This window comes from Aulonocara stuartgranti (assembly GCF_965226115.1).
Source record: "Aulonocara stuartgranti genome assembly, chromosome: 23".
Lineage (NCBI taxonomy): Eukaryota > Metazoa > Chordata > Actinopteri > Cichliformes > Cichlidae > Aulonocara > Aulonocara stuartgranti.
Genome location: NC_138958.1, coordinates 45,303,019 through 45,330,305, shown reverse-complemented (window position 1 = coordinate 45,330,305; position 27,287 = coordinate 45,303,019). Strand labels below are relative to the sequence as shown.

At 43.2% G+C, this 27,287-nt stretch overlaps 2 protein-coding genes across 2 annotated transcripts in view; both read right to left on the bottom strand.

Annotated features, from left to right (window-relative positions):
- The window catches only part of LOC309701482 (uncharacterized protein), a 2,150,955-nt gene that overhangs the window by 1,411,801 nt on the left and 711,867 nt on the right, over positions 1-27,287 (bottom strand). The gene's annotated exons all lie outside the window — the stretch shown is intronic.
- Positions 1-27,287, bottom strand: part of LOC309700216 (protein NLRC3-like) — a gene marked incomplete at both ends in the record, with an annotated part of 123,851 nt that overhangs the window by 85,699 nt on the left and 10,865 nt on the right. Inside the window, 3 exons of the mRNA XM_082523663.1 lie at positions 1,444-3,232; positions 3,337-3,578; positions 12,598-12,650. Of these exons, the coding sequence (XP_082379789.1) occupies positions 1,444-3,232; positions 3,337-3,578; positions 12,598-12,650 (2,084 nt within the window). The remainder of the gene's footprint in view (positions 1-1,443; positions 3,233-3,336; positions 3,579-12,597; positions 12,651-27,287) is intronic.

Sequence of the window (27,287 nt, the reverse complement as noted above, 5' to 3'; positions counted from 1 at the left end):
TATAATAGTAGACTATACTAATAATAGTGTATAGTATAATAGTAGACTACACTAATAATAGTGTATAGTATAATAGTATACTATACTAATAATAGTGTATAGTATAGTATACTATACTAATAATAGTGTATAGTATAATAGTATACTATACTAATAATAGTGTATAGTATAGTATACTATACTAATAATAGTGTATAGTATAATAGTATACTATACTAATAATAGTGTATAGTATAGTAGTATACTATACTAATAATAGTGTATAGTATAGTAGTATACTATACTAATAATAGTGTATAGTATAATAGTAGACTACACTAATAATAGTGTATAGTATAATAGTATACTATACTAATAATAGTGTATAGTATACTATACTAATAATAGTGTATAGTATAGTAGTATACTATACTAATAATAGTGTATAGTATAGTAGTATACTATATGAAGTCTACACCGCCATGTCCTTAAAATTCAGCGAAATTAAGGACGCATTTGAGGGCCGCATTTCGAGCAGCGACCTTCGTCCCGTCGCTGTGATGTAATCGGCCTTAAAATGCGTCCTTTAAGGCTGCAGACCCTGAATTGGGATACAGCCAGAGTCTGGTCTCTGTTTTCACAGAGGATGTGGTTCTGTTGGCTTCATCAGGTGATGGCCTCCAGCTCACAGTGGAGCTGTTCTCAGCAGAGTGTGAAGCCGTGTGAATGAGGATCAGCATCTGAGGCCATGGTCCTCAGCTGGGAAAGGGTGGAGTGCCCACTCTGGGTCAGAGACGTTCCTGCCCCAGGTGGAGGAGTCTGAGTATCTCAGGGTCGTGTAAAGAAGGGGGAGGGGAGCAGGAATCAACAGACAGACCGTTGCTGCGGTAACAGTGAGGTAGACGCTGTACCGGTCTGTCGTGGTGAAGAGAGAGAGAGCTGAGCGTGACAGCGAAGCTCTAAATTTACCGGTCGATCTACGTCCCTGCCCTCACCTATGGTCACGAGCTGTGGGCAGTGACTGGAAGAACCAGATCGTGGTTACAAGTGGGGCAAATACATTTTCTCTGAAGGGTAGCTGGTGTCTCCCTTGGAGACGGGGTGAGGAGAATCCCCTTCACAAAAACTAATCAAGTGAACAAGACTCTCCAGGAGGGAAACATTTAAATATCCAAGTCTACCATAAAGAGAAAACTGCATGAAGGTAAACACAGATGGTGCATTACAATTCACTGCATGTGTTTTACATGAAGAATGGAGGATATACCGTCCACTTTCACTCTGTCTTTAGCAGCAAGTGGCTCTTTGTTGTTTGGCTAGCTGCACTGAAACAGGAGAATCCAGCTGTTAGCCGTAACGTTGGTGTTTGTAAAGCACTTTATAACCAAGGACTGTGTTTTTAATTTAAACATTAAACTATTAACCGACACTGATCAATGATGTAATGATCACATCTGGACTCACCGAGCCTTTCTGCAGTTCCTCACAGCTGGAATCAGTCTCAGTCGTCCCTCCTTTGAAGCTTTGTACTTCTGCAGGTCAAACTCATCCAGAACCTCCTCTGACATCTGCAGCATGAAGGCCAGAGCTGAGCAGTGGATCTCAGAGAGTTCCTTTGATTTGTTCTCTGACTTCAGGAACTCTTGGATCTCCTGATGTACTGAGAGGTCGTTCATCTCCATCAGACAGTGGAAGATGTTGATGCTTCTGTCAGGAGAGGATTTAAACTTCTTGTTATTCTTCAGGTTCTTGATGACTCTCTGGATGGTTTCTGGACTGTTCTCTGTCTGACCCAGCAGACCTCCTAAGAGTCTCTGGTTGGACTCCAGACAGAGGCCATGAAGGAAGCGGACAAACAGGTCCAGGTGGCCATTTTTACTCTGGAGGGATTTCTCCATGGCTCGTTTAAGGAAATCATCCAGAGATGACTCTTTGTATTTTTTTCCCAAGAAGTTCTTCAGCACCTCTGACTTCCTGTTGGTGAAACAGTGGAACATGTAGACTGCAGCCAGAAACTCCTGGATGCTCAGATGAACAAAGCAGTAGACTGGTTTCTGGAAGATCACACACTCTCTTTTGAAGATCTCTGTACAAACTCCTGAGTACACCGAGGCCTCTGTCACATCCAGACCACACTGCTCCAGGTCTTCTTGGTAGAACATGATGTTTCCTTTCTCCAGATGTTCAAACGCCAGCCTCCCCAGTTTCAGAAGAACTTCCCTGTCAGCCTCTGTCAGCTCCTGTGGACTCGTCCCATGTCCCTCGTGGTACTTGTTCTTCTTCCTCTTTGTCTGAACCAGCAGGAAGTGTGAGTACATGTCAGTCAGGGTCTTGGGCAGCTCTCCTCTCTGCTCTGTAGTCAACATGTGCTCCAGAACTGTAGCAGTGATCCAGCAGAAGACTGGGATTCTACACATGATGTGGAGGCTCCTGGATGTCTTCATGTGGGAGATGATTCTGCTGGACAGCTCTTCATCACTGAATCTCCTCCTGAAGTACTCCTCTTTCTGGGTGTCAGTGAAGCCTCGTACTTCTGTTAGCCTGTCAACACATGTAGGAGGGATCTGATTGGCCGCTGCAGGTCGGGAAGTTATCCAGACGAGAGCCGAGGGAAGCAGATTCCCCTGGATGAGGTTTGTCAGCAGCTGGCTGACTGATGACTTCTGTGTGACATCAGACAGCAGCTTCCTGTTGGTGAAATCCAATGAAAGTCTGCTTTCATCCAGGCCGTCAAAGATGAACAAAAGCTGTGAGACAGCCAGCTTCTCTGCTGTGACCTTCTGTAATGTTGGATGGAAAACATGGAGCAGCTCCAGAAGACTGTACTGCTCATCTCTGATCAGGTTCAGCTCCCTGAATGAAAGCAGAACCACCACACTGACATGTTGGTTCTCCAAGCCCTCTGCCCAGTCCAGAGTGAACTTCTGCACTGAGAAGGTTTTTCCAACACCAGCCACGCCGTTGGTCAGAACCACTCTGATGGGTCTCTGTTGGTCAGGTAAGGCTTTAAAGATGTCCTGGCACCTGATTGGAGTGTCATGGAGGGCGTCCATCTTGGAAGCTGTCTCCAGCTGCCTCACCTCATGTTGGCTATGAACCTCTTCACTCTGTCCCTCTGTGATGTAGAGCTCAGTGTAGATCCTGTTGAGGAGGGTTCTACTTCCTGTTTCATCACTTCCTTCAGTCACACGTTCACATCTCCTCCTCAGACTGATCTTATGTTCATCTAAAACCTCCTGCAGACCAACATCTGCTGAAAGAAAGAAAAACAGAAAGAAAACTCTTCAATGTCTGAACAACAACAAGAAGTCCAGTTTTCAGAAATGAGTCCATCAGCAGACAGATGTTCAGTCTTACTTTGTACACAGCTGTTCTGACTGGCTGTCTGCAGTCCAGCTCTGCTTCTGGATCTTTCTCCACACTGGGGACAGGACCAGTCTCCTGATGAAGCAGACTGGTTCCAGTATGAGGAGATGCACTGTCTGCAGAACCAGTGTCCACAGCTGGTAGAGACTGGATCCTTCAGGACGTCCTGACACAAAGCACAGCAGGACAGCTGCTCCTCCTCACAGACACCACTCCTCTTCCTCTTCCTCCCTCTGTGAACACATTTCTTTATCACTAAAATCATTGACTGTCAGTGACAAACATCCAGATTTGATGACACTGTGCAGAAGCTCTGATGGTCACAGAGAAAAGTCAAAGTGGAGAAACTTGTGTTTGAGTTCAGAATCCAAGTTTCCTTTGCTGTTCCTGCCTGTCTTATTAAACACAGAGTGATCAGCCTACAAACTCCACAGTAAAAGCCTTCATCACAGAGCTGATTATGTCCTTCACTGGATGTACTGGAAGTTTGGGATCCATCACTTTCAACTGACCTTTGACCTCCTCTAAAAACTGTGGTGGAGCAGCGGTGTCACATTCAGAGCTTTCAGCTTTATTTTGAAAGAGTTCAGTCATCAGGAAGTGAACTTCTGGGTTCTGATTTCCTTTCTATTATTTTACAGAAGTGAAGAAGAAGAACTAAAAGCTTTGAAATGATCTGAGTGATATTTTTGAACATTGCCACCAAATTGAGTTCAGCCTCCAGCAGTAACTTTGTTTCATGATGCCTCCCTGATGATGTGATGTTTGATTACAAACCTGTTTATGTGTTAGACATTAATCACATGAACACAGGCAGAAAAAAGAAGCCAATGAAACAAATGACAGAAACGTGTTCATTCACTGCCATGATCCATATTTGATATGTACAGATGTTTGTAAAGAACACGTGTGCAGCGCTTTGTTCTGAGTATCTGCTGTCAGCACACAGTGCAGCAATAACTACAACCACACGTTTCTGTAGATCCTGAACATCAGCCTGGAGGAATCTGACCTCAGGTCTGCACACAGACGAGCTTCACCTCTGGGATGATGCTGGCTTCAGCTCCTTCTACAATCAGGCAGAAGCTTCTGCACCATCAGGACACAAACAGAGAGGAGCTTCTATCCTCAGACCATCCAAGTCCTAAATCAGAACATGCTCCCCTCATAGCATCACCATCAGGGTTTAAACAGGACCTTACATCATGTTCTTGTCTCACTGTCATATTTCAGATCATACCTGATTCATTATGACGTCACACGCTGCTACACTGATCCTGCTGCTTCATTACTGCTGATATTACTCTGCTCACTCTGTTCAGTTACTCTCTTTACATCACTTTGCTCATTTGCTTTGTTCTGCTTGCACTGCTCTGTCAGTACATGCTGTGCTAATGTGGCACAAAGCACTTTAACATTACATCTGCACAATGTTTCATTATTTCATTTAATGATTGTTTCTAATGTTTTGTCCAGTCACAGGAGCAGCTCAGCACATTTCACTGTGTTGTACGTGTATGACGATGCCTGTGACAAATAAACAGCCTCGGACTCTTCAATCTTCTGCATTTCTTTGGAGATCAGCTCAGTGGCCTGTTGAGACCATCTTTCTATTTCTGATGACTCAGTTCAGATTATTATCCTGATACTTTCTTTTAAAATGTGATGAAATCATTTATCTGATGTTCTGACACAAACACACCAAAACGATCCCAAACAGCACAAACCACCACGTTACACACAGTGTAATAAAAATACAGGCAACTACAAATAAAAACACTTTAAAATATAAACTAAAATTACAAAGTGGTCACAGAATTTCAAACACCCGTAAATGAGTCAGCAGCTCTCTTACATGGTCAGCTGAGCTCCATGATTGAAGAACATTGTTGCTGCAGGTTCATGACTGAAATATGGAGGTCTGTCTTTGGAGCAGTCACTCCTCACAGACACACAGCTGGATGCTGGAGACTGTGACCTCTGACCTCTGCAAACACAAACACATCACATGAATTACTGATTAATCTCTGTTTAAAATCTTTTAAGCAGCTGCAAACACACAAACTGGATGATGTGATGGTTTCTGTCAGTAATAGTTGTCTCAGATTAGAGTACAGACGGCTGCAGAGACGTTCACAGCAGCAGAGAAGAAATCATTACCTTGGATTGCATTACCACTACGATTGATACTAGCATTATCGTACCCGGACCACCATTAGGAATCATTTATGATGTCACTGGTAGAACATTTATAGAAACAACCTTTGAACTCTGAGTCAGCAGCTCTCTTACATGGTCAGCTGAGCTCCATGATTGAAGAACATTGTTGCTGCAGGTTCATGACTGAAGTCTGGAGGTCTGTCTTTGGACCAGTCACTCCTCACAGACACACAGCTGGATGCTGGAGACTGTGACCTCTGACCTCTGCAAACACAACCACATTGCATTCATTTCACATCAATTAGTACACCACAAAAGGCATGCAAGAAACACAGTATGAAGGCAAACTTCTGGCTTCAATAACATTCAACAGGTCAGGTGGAAACTTTTCTCAGATTTGATTCATGTTTTTATAGAACGATCCAGCTAAAAAAAATATACCATTAGGTCAGGGGTCAGCAACCTTCAGGACCCAAAGAGCCATTTGGAGCCAGTTTCCACGCAAAAGAAAACACTGGGAGCCACAAATACTTTTTGACATCTAGAATGAAGATAACACTGTATATACTGTTTTTTACCTTTATGCTTTGTGTGAACAACTAAGGTGTGTTGCTTATGAAATCCATGAAGTGCTACAGAGAAAATTACATGTTATTTATGTAATGAACACATTTGAACTCTTAAAGAAATATAACCAAAGGAAAGACACCCAGCTGAACTAAAATGATGTAGCAAACAAAAGCTGCTGTGAGCCGCCACCCTTATATCTCCTTTGGGCTTTTGGAGCCTTGACCTGACTTTTAAAAAACAATTGGAAAAAAAGCTCTATGCTGCTGAAAGATGAAAAATAGATATTTGCAAAATTCTGCCTAAATATGTATTTTACCTGGTTAATGTGTGTGGCGGGGCGTGGTCTGCAGCGCCGCTGCAGGGGAGGCGGACGCACCTGAGCGGCACCCGCAATCACGCCTCGCCGCCTTAACGTCTGTGCTGTTGTGTTGGTGTGTGTCGGGCTGTGAGCTGCAAAGCTACAGCCGGCTGTGTGCGTACAGCAACCGTGTGTGAAAAGTGGTCAATAAAGAGAAGCTGAAAAGCGTGTTCATGCAAACATCGTCGGGTCTGCCGTGATATGTTTACAACGGGACTTCTGCTCCTGAACCTCTGCGCACAGCGTCTGCAGGTCGGGGCTGTACGAAGTCACTTTCATCTTTACAGGACTGTAAGCTGTCGTCTGTGAGGCGTGAGCGGTGTTTGTTTTTAACGTAGTTCACGGTGGAGAACAGCTGCTGACATAATGTGGATCCGAAGAGCCATAATTGGCCTTCCTGGGGCTGAAAGTCTCGATAAATGCACGGCGTTTCGGCGGGTACACCGGCTTCCGCGAGTGTGACGCTTATTTGAACGATGAAAAAATAATAAAATATAATTTTATTTTTATATTTCAATATCACAATAATCTTCCAATTTAGAACTACAAGTTAAAAAAGAACATAAATAAAATACACTTCAGCTAAATACTTCTAATTTATTTTCCCAAACCACGAGGAGCCGCACTGTAAGGACTAAAGAGCCGCAGGTTGCCGACCCCTGCATTAGTGTTAGTCAATGTTGCAACTGAACTGAAAAACAAAAGATTTTGGTCAGGTCCAAAGAAACAAAGTCACTATTAATACAACACAACCCCCCCAAAAAGAGCCATGTAGACCCCGGGCTCTATGGGTCTTGTGCTCGGAGCTTGTTCCTGTGCTGCCATGATTAGTGCCTCTGTGCTGTCTTTCAGTCCAGCTTTGTTCAGCCACTGGTAGGATTTCTGGATGTCAGCCACTTCCTCTGCCTGCTGGTGGTGCAAACTGTGTTGTTCTGAGTTTCATTGGACGTCTTTGTCCAAAGCACCAGACAAAGGGCAAAGTAGATGCATTTGCATCAGCAGGAAAATACACCCCAAACTAGCATCATCATTATACAACTTTAACAACTGCCACTAAATGATACTTCATACACAGACCAGTGTTAGGTTAAGTTATGATGTCACTGGCAGAACATTTATAGAAACAACCTTTGAACTCTGAGTCAGCAGCTCTCTTACATGGTCAGCTGAGCTCCATGATTGAAGTTCACTGTTGCTGCAGGTTCATGACTGAAGTGTGGAGGTCTGTTTCTGGACCAGTCACTCCTCACAGACACACAGCTGGATACTGGAGACTGTGACCTCTGACCTCTGCAAACACAAACATCAATAACTGATCAGTTCTCTCTGACAGCCATATGATCAGCTGATCCCTCTGTGATATTGTGTCTGCCTCATAACGCTGACAGGTCAGCCAATCATCAGCCAGTTTTTTCTGTCTCTGAATGAACTCAGTTTGTTCTCAGCTCTTCTCTGATTCTGCTGCACTGACTTCACTTAAACTTACAGAGTTCAGATCTTAGCAAGAAAACAAGTCAATAAAAATCAAACTCAGATCAAACAGTTTGAACCAATCACAGATCAATGATTCTGTCATGGTTATGTTGAAATGACTAATAAAGTTAGTAGTGTTCTTACATTATTGCTGCAGGTCCATGACTGTAAGGTGGAGGTGTTTGTGTAACCCCGTCACTCCTCACAGACACACAGCTGGATGCTGCTCCGTCCTCTTCCTCCATCTTCTTGATGTCAGGGTGGAGTTAGTCTGAGAGGTAAACACACACACTCAGAGGTGCTGTTGTACTGGAAGCATCACACTGACGGCTTTCTAATGTTGGAGCTTTGGCCCTAAAGTCCAAACCAGTTATTTTAGAGGCTCAAAGTCTTTAAAAAACACCAAAACCATCACATTATTTAATAAGTACATGATCAGGTGGATGAAGGAACTCAGTGTGTTTGGGATCATCATCATGGTGAAGAGCCCACATGTTACGGCTCCTTTGGAGAGAAGCTGAGGATCACTGCAGGAAGTGAGCTCATGAAACCAAACTGCTGTTTGTGAGCAGGATGACTCTGTTATTGGACCTGCTCTGTGTTCTACATATGATCAATACTTCAAATATCTGTAAACATCTCATCTTATATTTGTTGCACTTGGTCACATCTGTCTTTAAAAATAGATTTTTAATGTCACTGAGAGTTCTTTTCTACCTTTATTGATTTATTTTGGAATAAATTAAATATAAAGGTGCCAAAAACTGCCTGCAGCTTCTGCTCTGTGACAGGAAACTACTGTCAGGCTCAAAATGACTTCAGATTATTCATCACAGAGTGTTTATAGATCACAGGACACGTTACAGTTTTACTGTCGATGTTTTAGTTTAAAAGAATGACGTGATAAGATCTTACTGTGAATCTGCGCGCTCATTGGCTAATACCCTGAGACTGACAGGTGGTTATCCAATCAGCATGCGGCCTCACACGGACATAAAACTCTTAAAGTTTGTTTTTGAAGGGATTTTCAGATCAGACCTGATGTTTCTGCCTACAGCCTGTTTACCGATATAATCAATATCAGATATCAGAGCAACAGAAACCTCGGTGATCAGGACGCCGGCACTGAGAACAGGAAGTGGCTCAAACGTCGCACTTTCATAAAGGCTGTATCCCAATTCAGGGTCTGTAGCCTTAAAGGCTGCATTTTAAGGCCGATTACGTCACAGTGGCGCACCGAAGGCTTTCCCAATTCAAAGGCTGCTCGAAATGCGTCCTTCACAAAGATGTCTAAAATATGTTCTCCTTCATTTCTGTCAAACAAAGCTGTGTGAAACGTTTCCAGCTGTTAGTATCATGGTTGCTAGGCAACCGGGGCAGCGCGACGGAGGCTAGACCGCCCATTTCACAAGCCTCGTAGTTCCGGCCTTAGCGGTCCTTGAGTACGTGGCCCTTGAGGATCGTTGAGGCTGCAGAACCTGAATTGTACAGAGCCCCTCTGATGACATGGCCCAAAAATAAATAAATTGTGGCCACAAAATACTATTTCGTGCCCTCGAAATACTATTTTCGAGGGCACGAAATAGGTATAACGTGCGCATGAAATGCTAATTTGTGGGCATGAAATGGGTATAACGTGGCAATGAATTACTCATTTGTGGCAACAAAATAGATAACGTGCGCACATCATATTGATACAATTCCTGGACAGCTGCGTAGAGACACAAGCATGAGAGTAGGCTAAACCTATACACCGTGGACAGAGACGGTATGAGTGAGTTTTATTTTAGGCTGGGAATGAGCTACAATGCATTTTGAAAAGCCTGCAATGCAAGGAACCATTATTACGGAGAGACATTTAAACAGGATACTGAGAGCCCAGTTGCTTTACAGGGCCTGGACGCCGGGATAGATTTTATTGTCAACCAACTGCAAGGGCCTGGGAAGGATCACGGTTATTGGTCAAGTGTTTCGTGCCCACAAATTAGCATTTCGTGCGCACGAAGTAGTATTTTGTGGCCACAATTGATTTATTTTTTGGACCATGTCATCAGAGGGGCTCCGAAGAATTGGGATACAGCCTCTGAGATAGAAAGTGTGCGACCGTGAACTCGACTCTCTTTATGACACATACACACACAGACACACACACAGACACTTGTTTTCAGATTTTAGTGAGGACACCAAAAAGCCTCAAAAATATCCTCAAACTCGTGAGGACGGCCATTTTGTGGGACTCTATTAGCCCACATAGTAGCATACCAACTCTTTGTCCTCACAAACATGTCTAAACAGGTACACACACACACACAGACACACACACAAACAGGTTTGTCAGGTTCCTCGGCTCGTTCTCTGCGTTCAGTCCATTGAAGGTGATTATTGAGCCAATCACAGCTACAGAGCTCACTGTGACTCTTCTTCTCTCTACAGTCACACAAACAAACACACTCAGAGACTCTGACAGCAAAACTACAACAATGTGGTGTTAACACTCACCCTGCCTCAGCTCCACCGTCCTCCTGCTGCTCTGACGGAGGCTCGGCTGTTTCTCTTCCTGTTCCCACCTGCTCGGGTGGCTCCTCCCCTCTGCAGTTACAGGAAATCAGGTGTGTGTGTCTCTTGTTGAGACTGGTTCTTCCTGCTCTCTATCATCACATTGGGTGTTTCCAAATTCAGGGAGAGGATGCTTCGAATGCCACATTTGTAGGAAATTGTATCACATGGACGCGACGAAGGCTGTTCAAATTTGAAGTCTTCCAAATGCGTCCTTCATTTCCCTGAATTTGAAGGATGGGTCAGGTGTGTCCTTTGTGGCCCAACATATCCCAGGATTCATTGCGGGCCATACAGGAGATATTTTTCTGATAATGATAGTGATCGAAGTGGGAGTTAATGCAGGAGACGAACACTTTCAAATGTAAGTATATGAAAATCTGGTGGTGCAAAAGTTTTTATAGCGGGTGTGTTGTTAGGCTCTGGGCATCTGCATAGACATGTTCTTTTTTTGAGAATGTGAGGACAAACTTGAAAGAGAGACACTGTGAGAGTGGACACATCCACACTGCTGCTGCATCTGTGCTCACCACGATGGCCTCCTTCAGAGAGATGGAGGACTCACTCTGTCTTCTGGCTGATGTAAGTGTTCAGCTTTGAACAGCTGTCGTTCCAGCTGCTTTTAACTTTGTAGTTTCACATTTGTACAGACTTTATATTTTTTATAGACGTGTCATAAACCAGTCCTTAAATCATTTTCATTATCACAGATACAGTCTACACTCTGCATCATGAGCTGGTCAATATCGCAAAAGTTGTAATTCGTTTCATGTTTCATGTAAACTGCTCTGAGGTCACAGTGACACCAGCAGATGTAGTTACAGCCTCTCTGTCCCCACCATCCCGGCCCACGTAGACCGCAAAGGCCGGGTCCTCCGAAGGATGCAGCCGACGAATTGGAACACAGCTCATGTCTGACAGCAGTTTGAAGAGGAAATGGATTCTGTTCTGTTCTTCACTCATCACCTACCTGACAGCTGACACCTCACACCTGTTTCTCAGCTGCAGGTCAGACAGAAGGACACACAGAGGATGGAGGGAAGGAGGATGGATCTGCTAGTCTGAAAGTTGGTATGTCAGTTTCTGGTCAAGTTTTTGTTCAACAGGAAACATAAACAGAAGCAGGATTCATACCAGCCTCCACTTGAACAGCAGCCTGCTTAAACTGTCTGCGTGTCTCTAGCTGATCTCTGTCTCCTGCTGATGTCACAACGTCTCCGTTTTATTTGAACACTGGAGGTGAAGATGGCAGATTGTTGGCTAAAATGGATGTCTGTGGCATCCTGCATTTAATGTTCAGCATCTTTGTGAAAAACCCTTTAAAAGTTGTTTAACATGTCCAAAAATCCAAAACTGTTACAGATTACAAAGATGTTGTTTCTATGGGCTCAGGCTGTACTTGCTAGTTCACATTTCGGTAGTAATGTTGATGATGAGGATCATTATTTGTCATTGCTTTAGTTTTTATTCCACTGTTTCAAGGACATGCACTTAGTAGGGACGGCGGACTGGACAGGTCTTCAGTCTGTCTCGCTCTAAGACAGCTGGGTTAGGCTCCAGCGCCCCCGCGACCCTGAAAAGGATCAGCAGAAGTGGATGGATGGAGGGTCAGTTTGTCAACATTAGAAAAACAAACATACTACCTGCCTTAAATGTGAAATGGACGGGCTTTATGTTTGCTCGTTGTTTGCTAAAGAGACTTTTCTGCAGCATTTCTCTCCCGACTTCTTTGTAGCACCTTTCACTGTCACACATTTGATCTTTACAGCAGGGCTGTGCCATATCATATACCATACTATAGAATTTTGACATAGTAGCTATATAATGTTACTCCTACTTTATAGATCTCCATCACCCGATCCTCCGAAAACCTCTTGGAGTTGGCAGCACTCGACTGAGCCATTTTGTGCAGAAGAAGATTAAAATGATGCTTTAAACTCCAGATGTTATCTGAGCTCAGATCCTAAAGCCAGACCTCTGCATCTTCATTCTTGTGGAAAAGCAGAGCAGATGTTGTTTTCAGGAGGATGCTGCTATAATGGCTTTAGTTCCTTGCAGGTAATTATGACGACAGCGGAAGCAGCAGGACAACAAACAGCCCAAACTAACAGACAAACTATTAATGAAAGTCCAACCCAATCTCCTCCATCCCCGTATCCTCCACTATTTGCATCTTCATCTGTGAAACCTGCAGAGCAGAAACAGTGTGTGGACAAAGTTAGCCGGTATGCAGACATGTTTGCTTTTGTTACAGGAGTTTGAAACACATCTGCAGCTCATTCAGAGGCTTTGGGGCCGTACACACTTCATTTTAAATCAGTACAGCCGATCTCACAGCTGCTGGATGTTTCTTTGAATCATAAGAACATTGAGACAAACAAGATGATCATGAAAATCATATTAATGATTGATTTGGCCTACGTTTGATGCTGAACTGCAGTAGCTCCTGACATTGTGCTTTTATTTCGTCTGGGTTAGTTTGCAGCACTGCTGCACAGTTTACATTAAAGTGCACTTTTGCAGAGCAGACGACCCCCTGCACGACTGATGGGGTGAACCAAGGCCCTGCATCAGACAAAGAAGCATTATTTCAACTGTGAGTCATGCAAAGCAGCTCTAGTAGAGTCCTGTAAATGAACAGACTGGATCCCTGTAACGTACCACCTCAGTGACCAGTGGAAACATTCAAATGTTCAGGTAGTCATCCTAACTGACTTGGGGTTTCTGCCAGTGTGTTACAAGTGAAGCAGCTTGCCTGGTCTACACACTGGGACTCGTTTCTTTAAATCACCATTAATACAGTTTCAGCTGCTGACACATTCACTAGTGGGTAGTAATTAAAGCATGCTGCACCACTCATGAGTGCTATCATTCAGCACTCTCATTCATTTGTCTTAAAGCTGGTAATTAAACTCCCTGATGCCTCACTCTGTCTCACTCTTTTCTGTGTGTGAGAGAAAGAAGATGCAGCTGTGTTTCTAACAGCTGCTCTGGAGGAAGCCCTGCAACTCTAGAATCTCACCTGAGTCTGTGACTGTGAGCTTGATGGAGTGCCTGAACTCCTTGATGACTCTCTCACCACAGATGCTGTGGTTGGTTGGTTCACTCACTATGTATTAACAGACCTCTCTGCATTGAATCATATCTGTTATTAATCTCTGTCTCGCTTCCACAGCATGTCTTCATCCTGTCTTCCTTCTCTCACCCCAACCGGTCAGCAGATGGCCCCACCCCTCCCTGAGCCTGGTTCTGCTGGAGGTTTACGTTGAAACCAAGCACACCATTGTTTTTCTTGTGACATTACCAATAAGTTTGATGTGTCACATGGCCCTCTTCCTATTGAAAAAACAAAAGTTGTATCCAAGATGGCCGACTTCTAAATGGCCACCATGGTCACCACCCATCTTGAGGAGTTTGCCCCTCACATATACTAATGTGCCACAAACAGGACTTTAATATCAGCAACCATTCCCATGTTATTACGGTGTATCCATATAAATGGCCCACCCTGTACTTACATTATAACCAATCCGCTCCTTTATCCTCACTTAAAATATTTTTAGAATCAGAATCAGAATCAGAATGGGTTTTATTGCCAGATGTTGAGGTTTACAACATTAGGAAATTGCTGCGGTGCTTCAGTGCAAACATAGTGTCATAAATAGCACTTAAATAGACATGAAAAAAAAATAAAAGTAAGAATAAGAATTAAAAGTGCTATGTAGAAAGATATGTGCATGAGCTATACATGTGATATATACATGAGAATAAGAATTATGAGTGCTACGTAGAAAGATATATACATGAGTGCAGGTGGTGATCAGTGCCAAACATGGAATGATGCAGTGACACAGCGTAGGGTCATGTGTTAGTGGCGGGAACAGTCATACGGTTATTGTTCATGTGTCCGACAGCAGAGGGGAAGAAACTGTTCTTATGGCGAGAGGTTCTGGTGCGAATGGACCGGAGCCTCCTGCCTGAGGGGAGCAGGTCAAACAGACTGTGTCCAGGGTGAGAAGGGTCAGCTGAGATCCGGGCTGCACGCCGCAGTGTCCTGGAGGTGTACAGGTCCTGCAGAGATGGGAGTCTGCAGCCAATCACCTTCTCAGCAGAGCGCACAACACGCTGCAGTCTCTGTTTGTCCCTGATAGTGGCTCCAGCGTACCACACGGTGATGGAGGAGGTGAGGATGGACTCGATGATTGCAGTGTAGAACTGCATCATCGTCCGTGTTGGCAGGTTGAATTTCTTCAGCTGCCTCAGGAAGTACATCCTCTGCTGGGCTTTCTTGATGACGGAGGTGATGGTGGGCTCCCACTTCAGGTCCTGGGTGAATGTGGTACCCAGGAAGCGGAATGAGTCCACAGAGGTGATGGGGGTGTCAGACAGGATGATGGGGGGGAGTGGAGCTGTGTGCTTCCTGAAGTCCACAATAATCTCCACTGTCTTCTGGGCATTCAGCACCAGGTTGTTGTGGCTGCACCAGGACACCAGACGTTTACTGAACTATTGTAATATTTGCTGCCATTGCTGCTGTCCTCTTGGCCAACTTACTCTTACAAAAGACATGTTTAATGTTAATGAGATTTTTTTTTAACTACATAAATAAAGGTTATATAAAAGTCGCTGCCAAAAACTGATCGCTGCTTCTACCTTGTTACACGAATGTTGTTTGTGGCTCAAGATGACTTTATGTCATCCATGAGGGAAGCATTTGACATATGTTTCACATATTATAGCCCAACAAGTTACTTATAGCAGTTTAAATACGAGCAATCACTTTTTGGCAAATACCAGAAATCAGTTTTTGGCAGACAATCACTTTTTGGCACAACACCGGTGTCTAGCAGGTTTTATATTTTAGAAAGTTTAAAGCTCAGCTTAATAGAAGTAGTGTGGTCGTGAGTTTTGCATAAACAAATTTGTGCAAACCTCAATGAAGTGAAGCAACATTATAAAGAAGAGTGAGCCTAAATGACTCCCCAATGATGTGAGAGACTGATAGTCATACAGAAAACAATGACTTTGAGCTGTTGCTGCTAAACGTGCTTCTACAAGCAACTGAATCTTGGAGTGTACTTTGGTTTGTCTGCTCATAAATTGGTGGTTCATGATGATAAATGAACTTCTGAACTGGTTTAACATCAGTGCAGTGGCTGGTCCATTCCTTGATGTATATGTCAACGTTCAAAATGAGCCATTTAAATCAGCTGTGTTGGATCAAGGACACATCTAAACCCTGCAGGACAGCGGCCCCGAGGCCTGGAGTTCCCACCCTCAGTGCAGTGGAAATAGTCTCGTGCCAGTCTTGGTGCTGCCTTTGAGTCTATATTGCCGAACACTGTGTGCACACATTTCTTTCCTTCCTAAACAAACACACATTTGTAAAGGAAAATTTAAATTGAACTCACAGTTGGCGGTTAATCGTTATATAGTTTAGATGTACACCGAGAGACGCATTTAGTGGGACTTTTACACCGCCACAGATTTTCTTCTTCTTTTTTGTTACATTATTGACATATACTAGATATTTTAACCTAAGCAGCAACAATCATGTCTCTGGTACAGGCACTTTCCACCATGCAGGTTAAGCTAAAATGTGACTTGAAACAAATTCTGGGTTTCCGTTCCATAAAGGTTCATTTCATCTGGTAAGTTAGCCCCTGAGGTAACAGTCTATGTGAACATAACATACTCACTGACTCACACTCAACTTGACTGATAGTGATTTCCTGAATTAGGCAAAGCGCACAGAGGAAATTCATTTGCATATGTTTGTTTTCACAATCACTGAAATCCAAGTTAGGCATGTTTCCCTTTGTTGTTGTTGTTCTTGACACGAGTGCTTCAGTTATTTTCTCATCAGTATGTTAGGACAGAAAGGATTCTGTTGTGGATTTATGATCATCTCACGTGTGTCCATCTTTCAAACTCTTAGATTGTGTAGACATTAATGCAGCTGTCAGACTGTAGGCCAGTTTCTTTGCACTGTAAGCATTGATTGGATGCTACTGTAGCAATCAGTGCTTACACAAAACGTCCCTGCGTAAACCCTCAGACACACAACAAACAGATCAATAGTATCTGAAATTCAGAGTACGGATCTTTTTACACATTTCTCACAGAAAATCACCTAAATCGCTTTCGTGTGAGATGCACATCATGTTTGCCTCATAAAGACTTGCCCTGTATGTATTCATTTCTTTTGACTTTCACGTGGAATTGTCACCTAATATAACAGGTCCATCAGTAAATGGTGTCTATCTTCAGTTTCTGTCTCCTAGACTTTGTCCCTGTCAGGTTACAGCTGAATAGATCAAATTCAAATTCAAATTTTATTTGTCACGTACACAGTCATACACAGTACGATATGTAGTGAAATGCTTGGACAACTGCTCGTGACCTAAAGAAAACAAAAAAAGGAAAAGGCTATGAATAAGATAGGAAATAAATATGCAAAATTAAAAAGGGTAAATTTAACTAGGAAGGAATAAAATATAAATTAAGGTTAAAAATGAAATAACTGTACAACACAAATTAGAATGAAGGGTAAATTTAACTGGGAAGAATAAGATAAAATATATAAATTAAAGTTGAAAATAAAATAACTGTACAACAAAATACACAATATAGAACTATATAAGAATGTATGAAGAAATCTAAATATAAATAAATATATACACAATAACAGCAGCTGTACAAGTATTAACTGGAAATGAAGAATATAGTGACCAGTGTTGTGCAAAAACAATGTCCAGAAAGTCCAGTGTGTGTGTAAGAACCATATGTGTGGGTCAGTACTGTGTGGTGGTGTGATTGAGAGACCGTATCGCCTGCGGGAAGAAGCTCCTCCTCAGTCTCTCTGTGTTGGTCTTCAGGGAGCGGAATCGCTTCCCTGACCTCAGCAGAGAGAACAGTCTGTTGTTGGGATGGCTGAGGTCCTTCACGATCTTCCTGGCCTTGGTCCAGCACCGCCTGCTGTAGATTGAGTGCAGGTCAGGGAGCTCGGAGCGGATGGTGCGCTCAGCTGACCGCACAACCCTCTGTAGAGCTCGTCTGTCCTGCATGGTGCTGTTCCCGAACCAGGTTAAGATGTTTCCCGCCAGGATGCTCTCTATGGTGCACGAGTAAAAGTTCCTGAGCACCTTGGAGGGCAGTTGGAAGTCTCTCAAGCGTCTGAGGTGGTAGAGACGCTGTTGGGCCTTTTTCACCACGGTGTTGATGTGACAGGACCATGACAGGTCCTGCGTGATGTGAACTCCGAGGTATTTGAAGCTGTCCACTCTCTCCACTGGGCACTCGTTGATGACGTGGGTCTGGTAGTTCCTCTCCTGCTTATTGCTGAAGTCCACTATCAGCTCCTTTGTCTTACTGACGTTTAGAAGGAGGTTGTTCCTCTGGCACCAGTTCTCCAGATTCCTAATCTCCTTCAGGTAGGCCGTCTCGTTGTTATCAGAGATCAGGCCCACCACGACGGTGTCGTCAGCAAACTTGATGATGGTGGTGGAGCTGGTAGTGGCCACACAGTCATATGTGTACAAAGAGTACAGCAGGGGGCTCAGAACACACCCCTGGGGGGCTCCAGTGCTGAGAGTGGTGGAGGCTGAGACATGTCCGCCCATCCTTACTGCCTGTGGTCTGCCAGTTAGGAAGTTGGAGATCCACTGACACATAGATGAGCTGAGTCCCAGATGCTCCAGCTTGGTGGTGAGTGTGGAGGGAATTATGGTGTTAAATGCAGAGCTGTAGTCTATAATAATAATAATAATAATGGATACTTTATTGATCCCCATGGGGAAATTACTTGTTTTTCTCTGCATTTGACCCATTCACTCAGTGAAGCAGTGGGCAGCCCACTAAGCAGGCGCCCGGGGAGCAGTGTGTAGGGACGGTACCTTGCTCAGGGGTACCTCAGGGTAGCCGTTAAGTGGATTCGAACCGCCGACCTTCCGATCATGGGGTGCCCACTTTACCTACTGAGCTATCCCTGCCCCCTATGAAGAGCATTTTAACATAATTCCCCCTTCTAGTGTCCAAGTGAGTGAGTGATGTGTGGAGGAGATGAGAGATGGCATCGTCTGTGGAACGATTTGGACGGTAAGCGAACTGTAGTGGGTCCAGTGTGTCTGGTGGTGAAGAAATGATGAAGTCTCTGACCAGGCGTTCAAAACACTTCATCACTACTGAGGTGAGGGCTACAGGGCGATAGTCATTGAGAGAAGCAGGGTGGGGTTTCTTCGGGACAGGAACAATGATGGACTCTTTGAAGCATGTGGGGATCACCGACTGAGATAAAGAGATGTTGAATATCTCAGTGAACACAGGAGCTAGCTGGTATGCGCAGTCTCTTAGGATACGACCTGGGATGCCGTCTGGTCCTGCTGCTTTCCTGGTGTTCACTCTCTTGAAGGCTCTCCTTACTTCATGCTCGGAGATGACGAGCACGTTTCCGGTGCTGGCAGTATCTTCCTGTCTGCAGCCGTTAGCGCCGCTAACACTAGCATTGTTGGAGACCTTAGCTGCAGCCTCGAAGCGAGCATAGAAAGTGTTCAGCTCGTCTGCCAGAGTCACGGCCGCGTTCGTCATACCGGTTGTTGGTGCTTTATAGTCCGTTATTGTCCAGATAGTCATATCATGCAGAGACTGCATCGTACTATAATGCTCGTATGATCGCGTTTGTCATAAGTGGACTGGTCTTGTTGAAACTTTGCATAAACCTTGCCCAGTAAACTGTGAGTGCTAACATTTCTATGGCATATGCAAATACTTTAGACAAATCCCACAGTTGTCTATATTTGTATATTTGACAGTTTAATGAAGCATTTAGAAATCAAAGGTCAGATTAAAATGCTGGATCACAATAGAATGTGATATCACACAATACAATATTTTTAATATCACACACAGCATGAAAGTTTGGTAGTGTATATTATAAAAATATTACAGTATGTTGGTATATGCATCTGGTACACTAGCTGCACAGGGGCTCAGAGGAAAGCACTCCAAGGGATCATTAACACCGCCCAAAAGATCACTGGCTGCCCTCTCCCCACACTGGAAGTTCTACACAACGCCCACTGTTTTAAAAAGGCCCAAAACATCATAAAAGACACCTCACATCCTGGCCACTCCCTGTTCGAACTGTTGCCCTCAGGCAGACGGTACAGGGCAATCAGAGCAAGGACTAATAGACTCAAACACAGTTGTTATCCAACTGCAATAACACATCTGAATACTACAAAAAAATGTCCATCACGCCACTCTTGTGTTAATCTATGCACGGTCTGAAGCATGTGTGTGGGAATGTATGTGAATGTTTTACTGTTATATCTTATTAGTATTTTAAGTATTCTATCTATTTTATTTATTGAATTTTATTGTTTTATTTATATTTTGATATTGCTAGGGATGATGCAATGATCGGGGACCATTCTTAATTTCGTTGTTCTCATGACAATGACAATAAAGTTTCTGATTCTGATAACTTTATCCCCTCCTAGTTTTTAAGATACAAATTTTGGCCCACACTGATTTGTGATCATATTCCTCTGTCCACTAAATGAAGATGGAGGCTCTGCTCTTTATTTCTGTGTTTCTCTGGAGAATCCTGGTAACATGATGGCTTTCTGTCTCTAAACACACACGAGCTTAACTCCGAATGAACATGATCAGAGTTCATTGAACCAACTCTGATCAGTCTTTTCTAAGGGTTTCAAGCCTTTCTTCTTCGAGCCTCTCTTTGTTGTTGCTACAGTTATGTGTAATTATTAATAGTATTGCAGATGTTAGCCTCTGCCTGCAGTGTTGATGTGGGTAAAGGCTTTAACCATGGATTAGCGGCAGGTCCCAGCTTGTAAATTGTGGAGCATTAATGCCCACTCCAGCTCCTATAACCAAATATAAACAGTTGGGATGAGAGTTAGCTCAAGCCACTACAACAGCCAGCAAGAATGATCTGTTCATGCTAGCATTAACAGTGCCTATACACATAGCGACACACGGGGGAGGGGCCTAACTAATAACCAAGATGACTACAGGCTTGGAGGTGCTAAAAGTCAGATATACCAGGAGCAGTTTGGGCTTTAGAACAAATTTTGTGTAATTATAACAATATGTAAATTAGGACCTGGTTACATATGATGCTGCTGATTTTTTAAATCTAATTTTTACGTTGCATTAATTTCTTTTTGTCAGACAGGGAATCAAACAAGTTCTGTTTTCTCGAATGAATCCCACTGTTATTTGTTTGTCCTACCAACAGGGATGTTTACATGGTATTCATGACTGCTGCACCTGATGACTTTCACAGCTTGAGGACTGCAAACATTTCCCAACAAGACATGAGTGGTGGGGTGATCGTTGGTATTCCTGATCAGGTGAGGATCTGTTCCCATCAAACCACCAAAACCAGTTGTTCAGGATGTTTACAGGATGAAGAATCCCCAGTTATTCTTTGTGGTTGGAATGTGCCTACATATGGCTGTGTGGGATTCTGGCTTACTTTAGGGTCAGAGCAGTTGGTATGTGGAGCAAATACTGACACAGTCAGAGTGGGCAAACCAGCAATAGGCTTGTTGTCGTACCTGGAAGTCTGAAAGCTCCCGATGCTGGATGGTCTTTCTAGTTTTTAATGACAGGTCGTCTAACAAAGCTTCCATGAGGTGCTATAATGGAGACTGTCCTTTTCAAGGAGTTTCTCGTGTCTTATCCTACTTTTTTCTTTTTTTTAATTAACAGGAGTGAGAATTTGAAATCCTCTATATTGACATGATTACATTTCTTCTATTAAATGAGAAGTACATTTAGAACACAGTATAGTGAACACAATATCCAAGAAGCTAAATCTGGTGAAATGGTTTCTTTAGCTGTCAGCTTGAAAGGCTGATTGGGGTATTTTTGTCACCTTGCATGCGGGTGGCATGGACACCCGACTTTTGTGTGCATTTATCAAAAAGCTTGGATGATTTTGAAGATCAGTGGCATTCAACTCATGATCAGCGTTCAAGTTTTCTTAAAATCTTGTAACATGATAACTAGAAAGAAGACAGCTAGGATTTTCAAACTGATCCCATAGATGGATCTACTATGAAGCTGAGGGACAGCACTGCTTAAAAGATCCTTTTTAAATGACTCCAGCTGTCTGATTTAATGAGACCACGTGTGCTCAAGTTTCCTGCTCTGACTCGGCCTCAGAATGTCTAGAGGCAGAAATCAAGCACACTCAAAGGAAATAAGCGTATCAGTGGGCATGTGCTCAGCACGCAGAGTGGGAGTGACTAAAGGTGCCACTGCAGAGCATCGCAGTTGTTTCGTGTGATTAAGTTGTGTGTTTATGAACCTGTGAGTGTTAGTCCTTTTGGCAGGATGACTCGCATGAAGCTGTTATAATTGTTTGTGCATGTTAAAGTTATGCCTCAGTTCTTTGATACCATGTTGGTAGGATTATTTGGCACTAAGTTAATAGCAGTGGCTGTAATCTCCCGCAGTCATTACATCCAGCGGTATTACAAATAAAGGACTTTTCTATTGTTTAGTTTAACTGTGGCTAGCTTGCCATGTCCGTGCCTTATGATTGGCAATTTGTATGACGTGCTATTTAGGCAATATATGAGCTATAGTGACCCCTTGTGGATATTGTGAGATATTGCTGTGTTGAGTACATTATGTTTTCAATTGTTTTTCTAGTTATTTGTGACTCTACTAATGATAAAATTGCCTGTTTCTGTTTCCAGAAAACCATTGCTCATAGTCCCACATACTATACAATGATAAGTTCAAGTATGGCTGTACCTAATTTGGATTAAGCCTGGCAAGCACTTTGATGTAAACATTTCTTCTGTGGGACTTAAAGACAGTTAACCCAACTCCTGGACTGCTGCAGTCTTCCTGACAGAAAGCTTAGGCCAGGCTTGTATGCCCAGTATATATATTCTATAACGTGTGTAACTACTTCGTTTAGTTGTTTTTGTTTGGATTTAGTTTAGTTGTTTTTCTTTTCAGTGTATTTCAGTGTCAGTAATTTGTGTAGTGCTCACTCACATTTTCAACTGGAAAAGACCTGCAATAGAAACGTATTTAGGAGCAAACAAGTGAATGAAAAGTTTGACATCATTAAGGCCAAACAGCACCTAGTTTTCAACAAAAACACATAACATAAGAGCAGCAGTGACGATGCAGCTGACACACATGAACCCATTTAAACTGGTCCCAGTGTTTTTAGCCTAACTTCAGTCTTGAACCATTGGGGCAAATGAAAAATTCCAGCAGTTCTTGAAAGCAGCAACTCTGTGCTTTTTTGTGATGTTAGGGACATTATGGTAACTCGAGGCAGAACACCATCCAAATCTTGGTAAACAACACATGAAAGAACAAAACAAACAAACATGGTAAAAAGAAGCCAAACGTGTGATAACATTGTTCCATCACGCTCACTCACTATTCTCTCAACCTTTGCCTTCACGGGGCTGCTGCAACAATGTACCTGGGATTACCGTAATGATGCAAATATTAATGAAAAGTGCAGAGTTGCTGCTCTCAGGAATCATTGGACTTCTTTTAATTGAGGAAATGGATCAGGAGTTACGGTAGTTACAGATGTTTAATACAACCCTAGAAAAGAGCTTTCTGTAGTGCTGTGCGATACGGAAAGATGTTTTATGTCTCCGATACAAGTAAATACAGGGCTGATATGATCTCTACTTTTTAATGTGGATGATGCATCATCAAAATGCCAAATTGTTTACATTTTCATGACCTTTACGTTGTTTTTTAGGGGGCTTCATCCTAATGATTATTAATGAGTTAAAACCGAGGACAGAAATAATAAAAGGATTTAGTTTGTAGCCCATAGTTTAAAAGCAGTAATCACACATTATCCCTTTCTTTAACAGCAACACAAAAGGGTAATTATATTCCATTAAATCTGAGCCATATTATATTCAGTATATTTATTTTAATTTCAGTAAATGTTTTTATTTAAATGACATGTTTCAGTGAGATAAATGTTATTTCAAGGTCGTTGCATCATTTTTACTTTTCGAGTTGGCTAAAATAAGAATTAGCCAGTTGCACTTTAAAGTAATATAACCAACATATCGCCACAGTTATCTACCTGGATATTCTTCAGAGCATGCTTTCTTGCATGTGACAACAAGAGACCTCTCGGTTGTCTGGTGGAGCATTTAGCGCCTCGCTACATGTTTCCAAATCGGCATTTCTTCTCAGTGAAAGCTGTCCTAGAGAAGTAAAGCAAGTTTGTAAGTTTCTCTCTCAATGTTTGTAACGCATTCCCACGTTAAGCTTAACAACCGATATATGGAGCGACTGCCGCGTCTCCTCTCCCCCTCCCTCTCCTGCTGCTACTTCAATCATGAAACTAATCAATGATCAGCTGATCGCAAGTTCCGTCTCTCTTGTTTGTTTCCCACTTTGCGCCAGAAAGAGGAAACCAGCAGATAAACCACAGCAGCACGTTTAAGCTTGATAAGCTGTTGTTAGAATTTATTTAATATTACTTTAATGCCTAATGCTATAAGTAGCTGACAGCTGGTAACTGTGCAGGGGCGGGTCTAGCACGGTTTTGCCAGGGGGCCAGCTGGGGCATTAACAGGGAAAAGGGGGGCACAAAGAAATACTTTTCTTTCTTATTCTCGTTTAAAATGTCTCGCTTTTAATAAATAATTATCTGAATCTTACAACCAAAGTTTTTATCTAACGTAAAATGTATAGAAATCTAATATTGTATATAGTAACTATTAAGTCTAATATATACCCTAGTAAGTTATAGTACTTTTTCCTTTGGGAAGATACCATCTGTGCAGTCTGCAGTTCTGTTGAAGAAAGATGTTGAATCTATTTAATTGTTGTTGAAAAATAATTGATTTCTGTGCATTTTTTTTAAATACATGCATTAAATTAAAGTCGATTATGTGGATTAAGCACCACGAGGCAGAGGGTGGGCGATGGTTCCCTTTAGTTTTTTTTTTGCTGGGAGTTTGCAACCCTATTAGTTAGGTTGTTTAATATTTCTGCTAAGTACTCTTTAAAATACCAGAATAGGGAGTGATAGGTTTTGTATTGTTGATTGTCATTTATGCTTAGAAATATTTACTTATATATGCTTAGAAGTATATAATCATTTGTAGATTGAAAGAATGTCTCATTCTAGGAGGTCTGTAACAACTCTGTGTAGCATGAAGAGGGGGGTGAGTTCACTCCCCTACAGAGGAGAGGTCGTATCTTCTTTTGCTGATTTATGGTATAGCAAACACACGTATATCTGTTTAAGTATAAGAGCCTTTTGTTAGATGGACCCAGACTTCTGGCACCAGCTTTGGGGAGTCTTCACAGGGTCACATCTTGACCTCACACAAGTCACACAAGTCACACACACACACACACACACACACACACACACACACACACACACACACACACACACACACACACACACACACAGGCAAGGTACTCTTTGTGTGTATGTAGACGTCATATGTTAATGAACCTATGCATATTCATGTAACCTCAATAAAAGAACAGTGGTACGGGAGGACGGACGAGAGTGACTGGGGTCAAGCGAAGGAATGGCGCTTTGTCCGGTCATTTCTCCCGTGCACGAGAAACATGAAGTCTTTGCCTACTTGTGTCTTGCTTTGCAGTGTAATTATATTGTCTTCAACGTTCCAGCGGATGGGTTCAAGCTACAAACCTATCAACAGAGATGCACATCACCTAATATGCTTAATTGGTAGTAGGCTTTTGAGCCTATACAGCTTGGAAGACAGCATGCATGAAGAGGATGATGTGGACAAAATACTCATTTGCCTAATAATTCTGCACTCCCTGTATGTGTGTGCGTGTCCAGGGTTCAGCTGAGACAGTGTCCTTCGCCCTGCCAGGCTAAGTAAACAGTCTTCCAGCCAACCCAGGTGGCCTTGCATGGAATGGGAAGGAACAGACTCAACACAGTCGTTATCAGGGTGTTTTTGTTCGGCTCCAGCCTTGAGCCCACAGCTGGCGCCGAGAGGGTCTCCGCATAAGTGATGGTGCTTTTTACTTTAGTGCGAACAGCTCATATGAATTTCAAAGCAGTTCTACAGTCCAACACTGGTCTCTCAATCTCCCGTTGGAGAGCCGGGAGCTTCGCCATACTTGCGTTCTGTGATGTTGTCATTCTTGTGCTCAAGGAGCCGATTCTGAGAACTCACGGCAGTGTGCCTCCCCGAGATGTCATCCAATTTGCGCCCAGAGATGTTATTCTGAGCGAGCCCTTCCGAGATGTATCCAGTCTGCAGTCAGAGATCTTATTCTGAGTATTCACAGCAGCCGTAGCCTCTCCAAGATCTTATCCGTGCTGACTCAATGAGCCCATTTTGAGAAACTCACGCCTCTCCCATCGTTCCAATCCCAGCGGGCAGCCTTGTGGGGGTTTGAACAGCCGGTTCCGCTTTCTCAAGCCAGCTCCGATCAGCCAGAACCCTGTTACCATGGTTCCGAATAGGTAGATATCTTCAGCACGCAGACTCACCCGAGCCCAAACTTCTCGTTGAGAAATTGCATTTAGGGACCAGTTTTCAACAGGACAATGACACCAAACACACCTCCAGGCTGTGTACTAGAAGAAGTATACTAGATGGCGGCGCGCACAGACGCAGCGGCTCTATGCTCTCCACTTGGGTGCCTTTCTTTTTTGTTTCTCCACTTTTTCTTCTTCTTTTGTTTTCCTTATTGTGAAGCCAAATTTTCCTACAACCATCTGGAATTATGCAAGATCGGATATAACAGCCAGATCCCCATTACCAGTGATTATCAGAGGGTGCACAACATCCCCCCGGAGATAGCGAGAACATCGGGTGCTCCGTGGATTGTTATCGGCTCTGCCAAGAAACGCAGGCGGCGGAAGGAACGCAAACAAAAGCGGGGATGCCTGTCGGGCCTGCTGGCCAGGCTAAAGAAGCAGCCTTTCAAACCACCGCTCCCGAGCATCTTTCTGACCAGCGCACGGTCAGTCGTCAACAAAATAGACGAACTGAACCTACTTCTCGCCGCACAGCCAATCGTCCGTGACTGCTGTGTCCTGGTCGTCACGGAGACATGGCTCACTCCGCGAGGCTCCTGCCTACGACAGCCGTAACGCTCCGACAATCCATCAAGCGGTGGTAGCTTAGCAAAGTCGTACTGAAACATCTGACAGATTTTCGAGCGCCGTGCACATAAAATCGTTTCGAGGTCAGTAAACACAACCAGAGTTCATACATAAGGCACACGGGGTTATAAGGGGCTCTGTCGACTTTCAGAAAAATCAAAGGATTGATTTTAAGTGCGCCGTATTTTCCAAACAACACGGTAATAACGACGGCCCGCTAGCATGCTCTACCAAAAATAGTGCTTTGTTGTGTATCTGACGGACAAAAGCTAAACCAGTTCCACACCACTGAAGCTGCAGCATTTTTACAAACCAGTTCTGGTTCATCCGTTTCATTTAGCGATCCACTTTCGCTCTTCTCATTCTGCGTCATCATCCAATTCCACCTGTGATCTTGTGTCACCATTGCTCTCTGAGCTTTGTGTTGCTTCTTCTGTCACCTGACAAATAGGACATACATGACAATAAGAATAAAATGTGGAGCTGCTTCAGTGTGTCTGTCACTTTGTGCAGATCTTGACTGATCAGTAATGTTTGTAGGCTGAGTGCATTTTTAAAACAAGTTGTGCAAACTGCACTACAAGGTGGAATATTTGCAAAATCATAACTATGACCTATGAATACGTCAGTGCCATTAAGATGAAATTCTTGTGTCACCAACATTTTAACGTTAGACATATA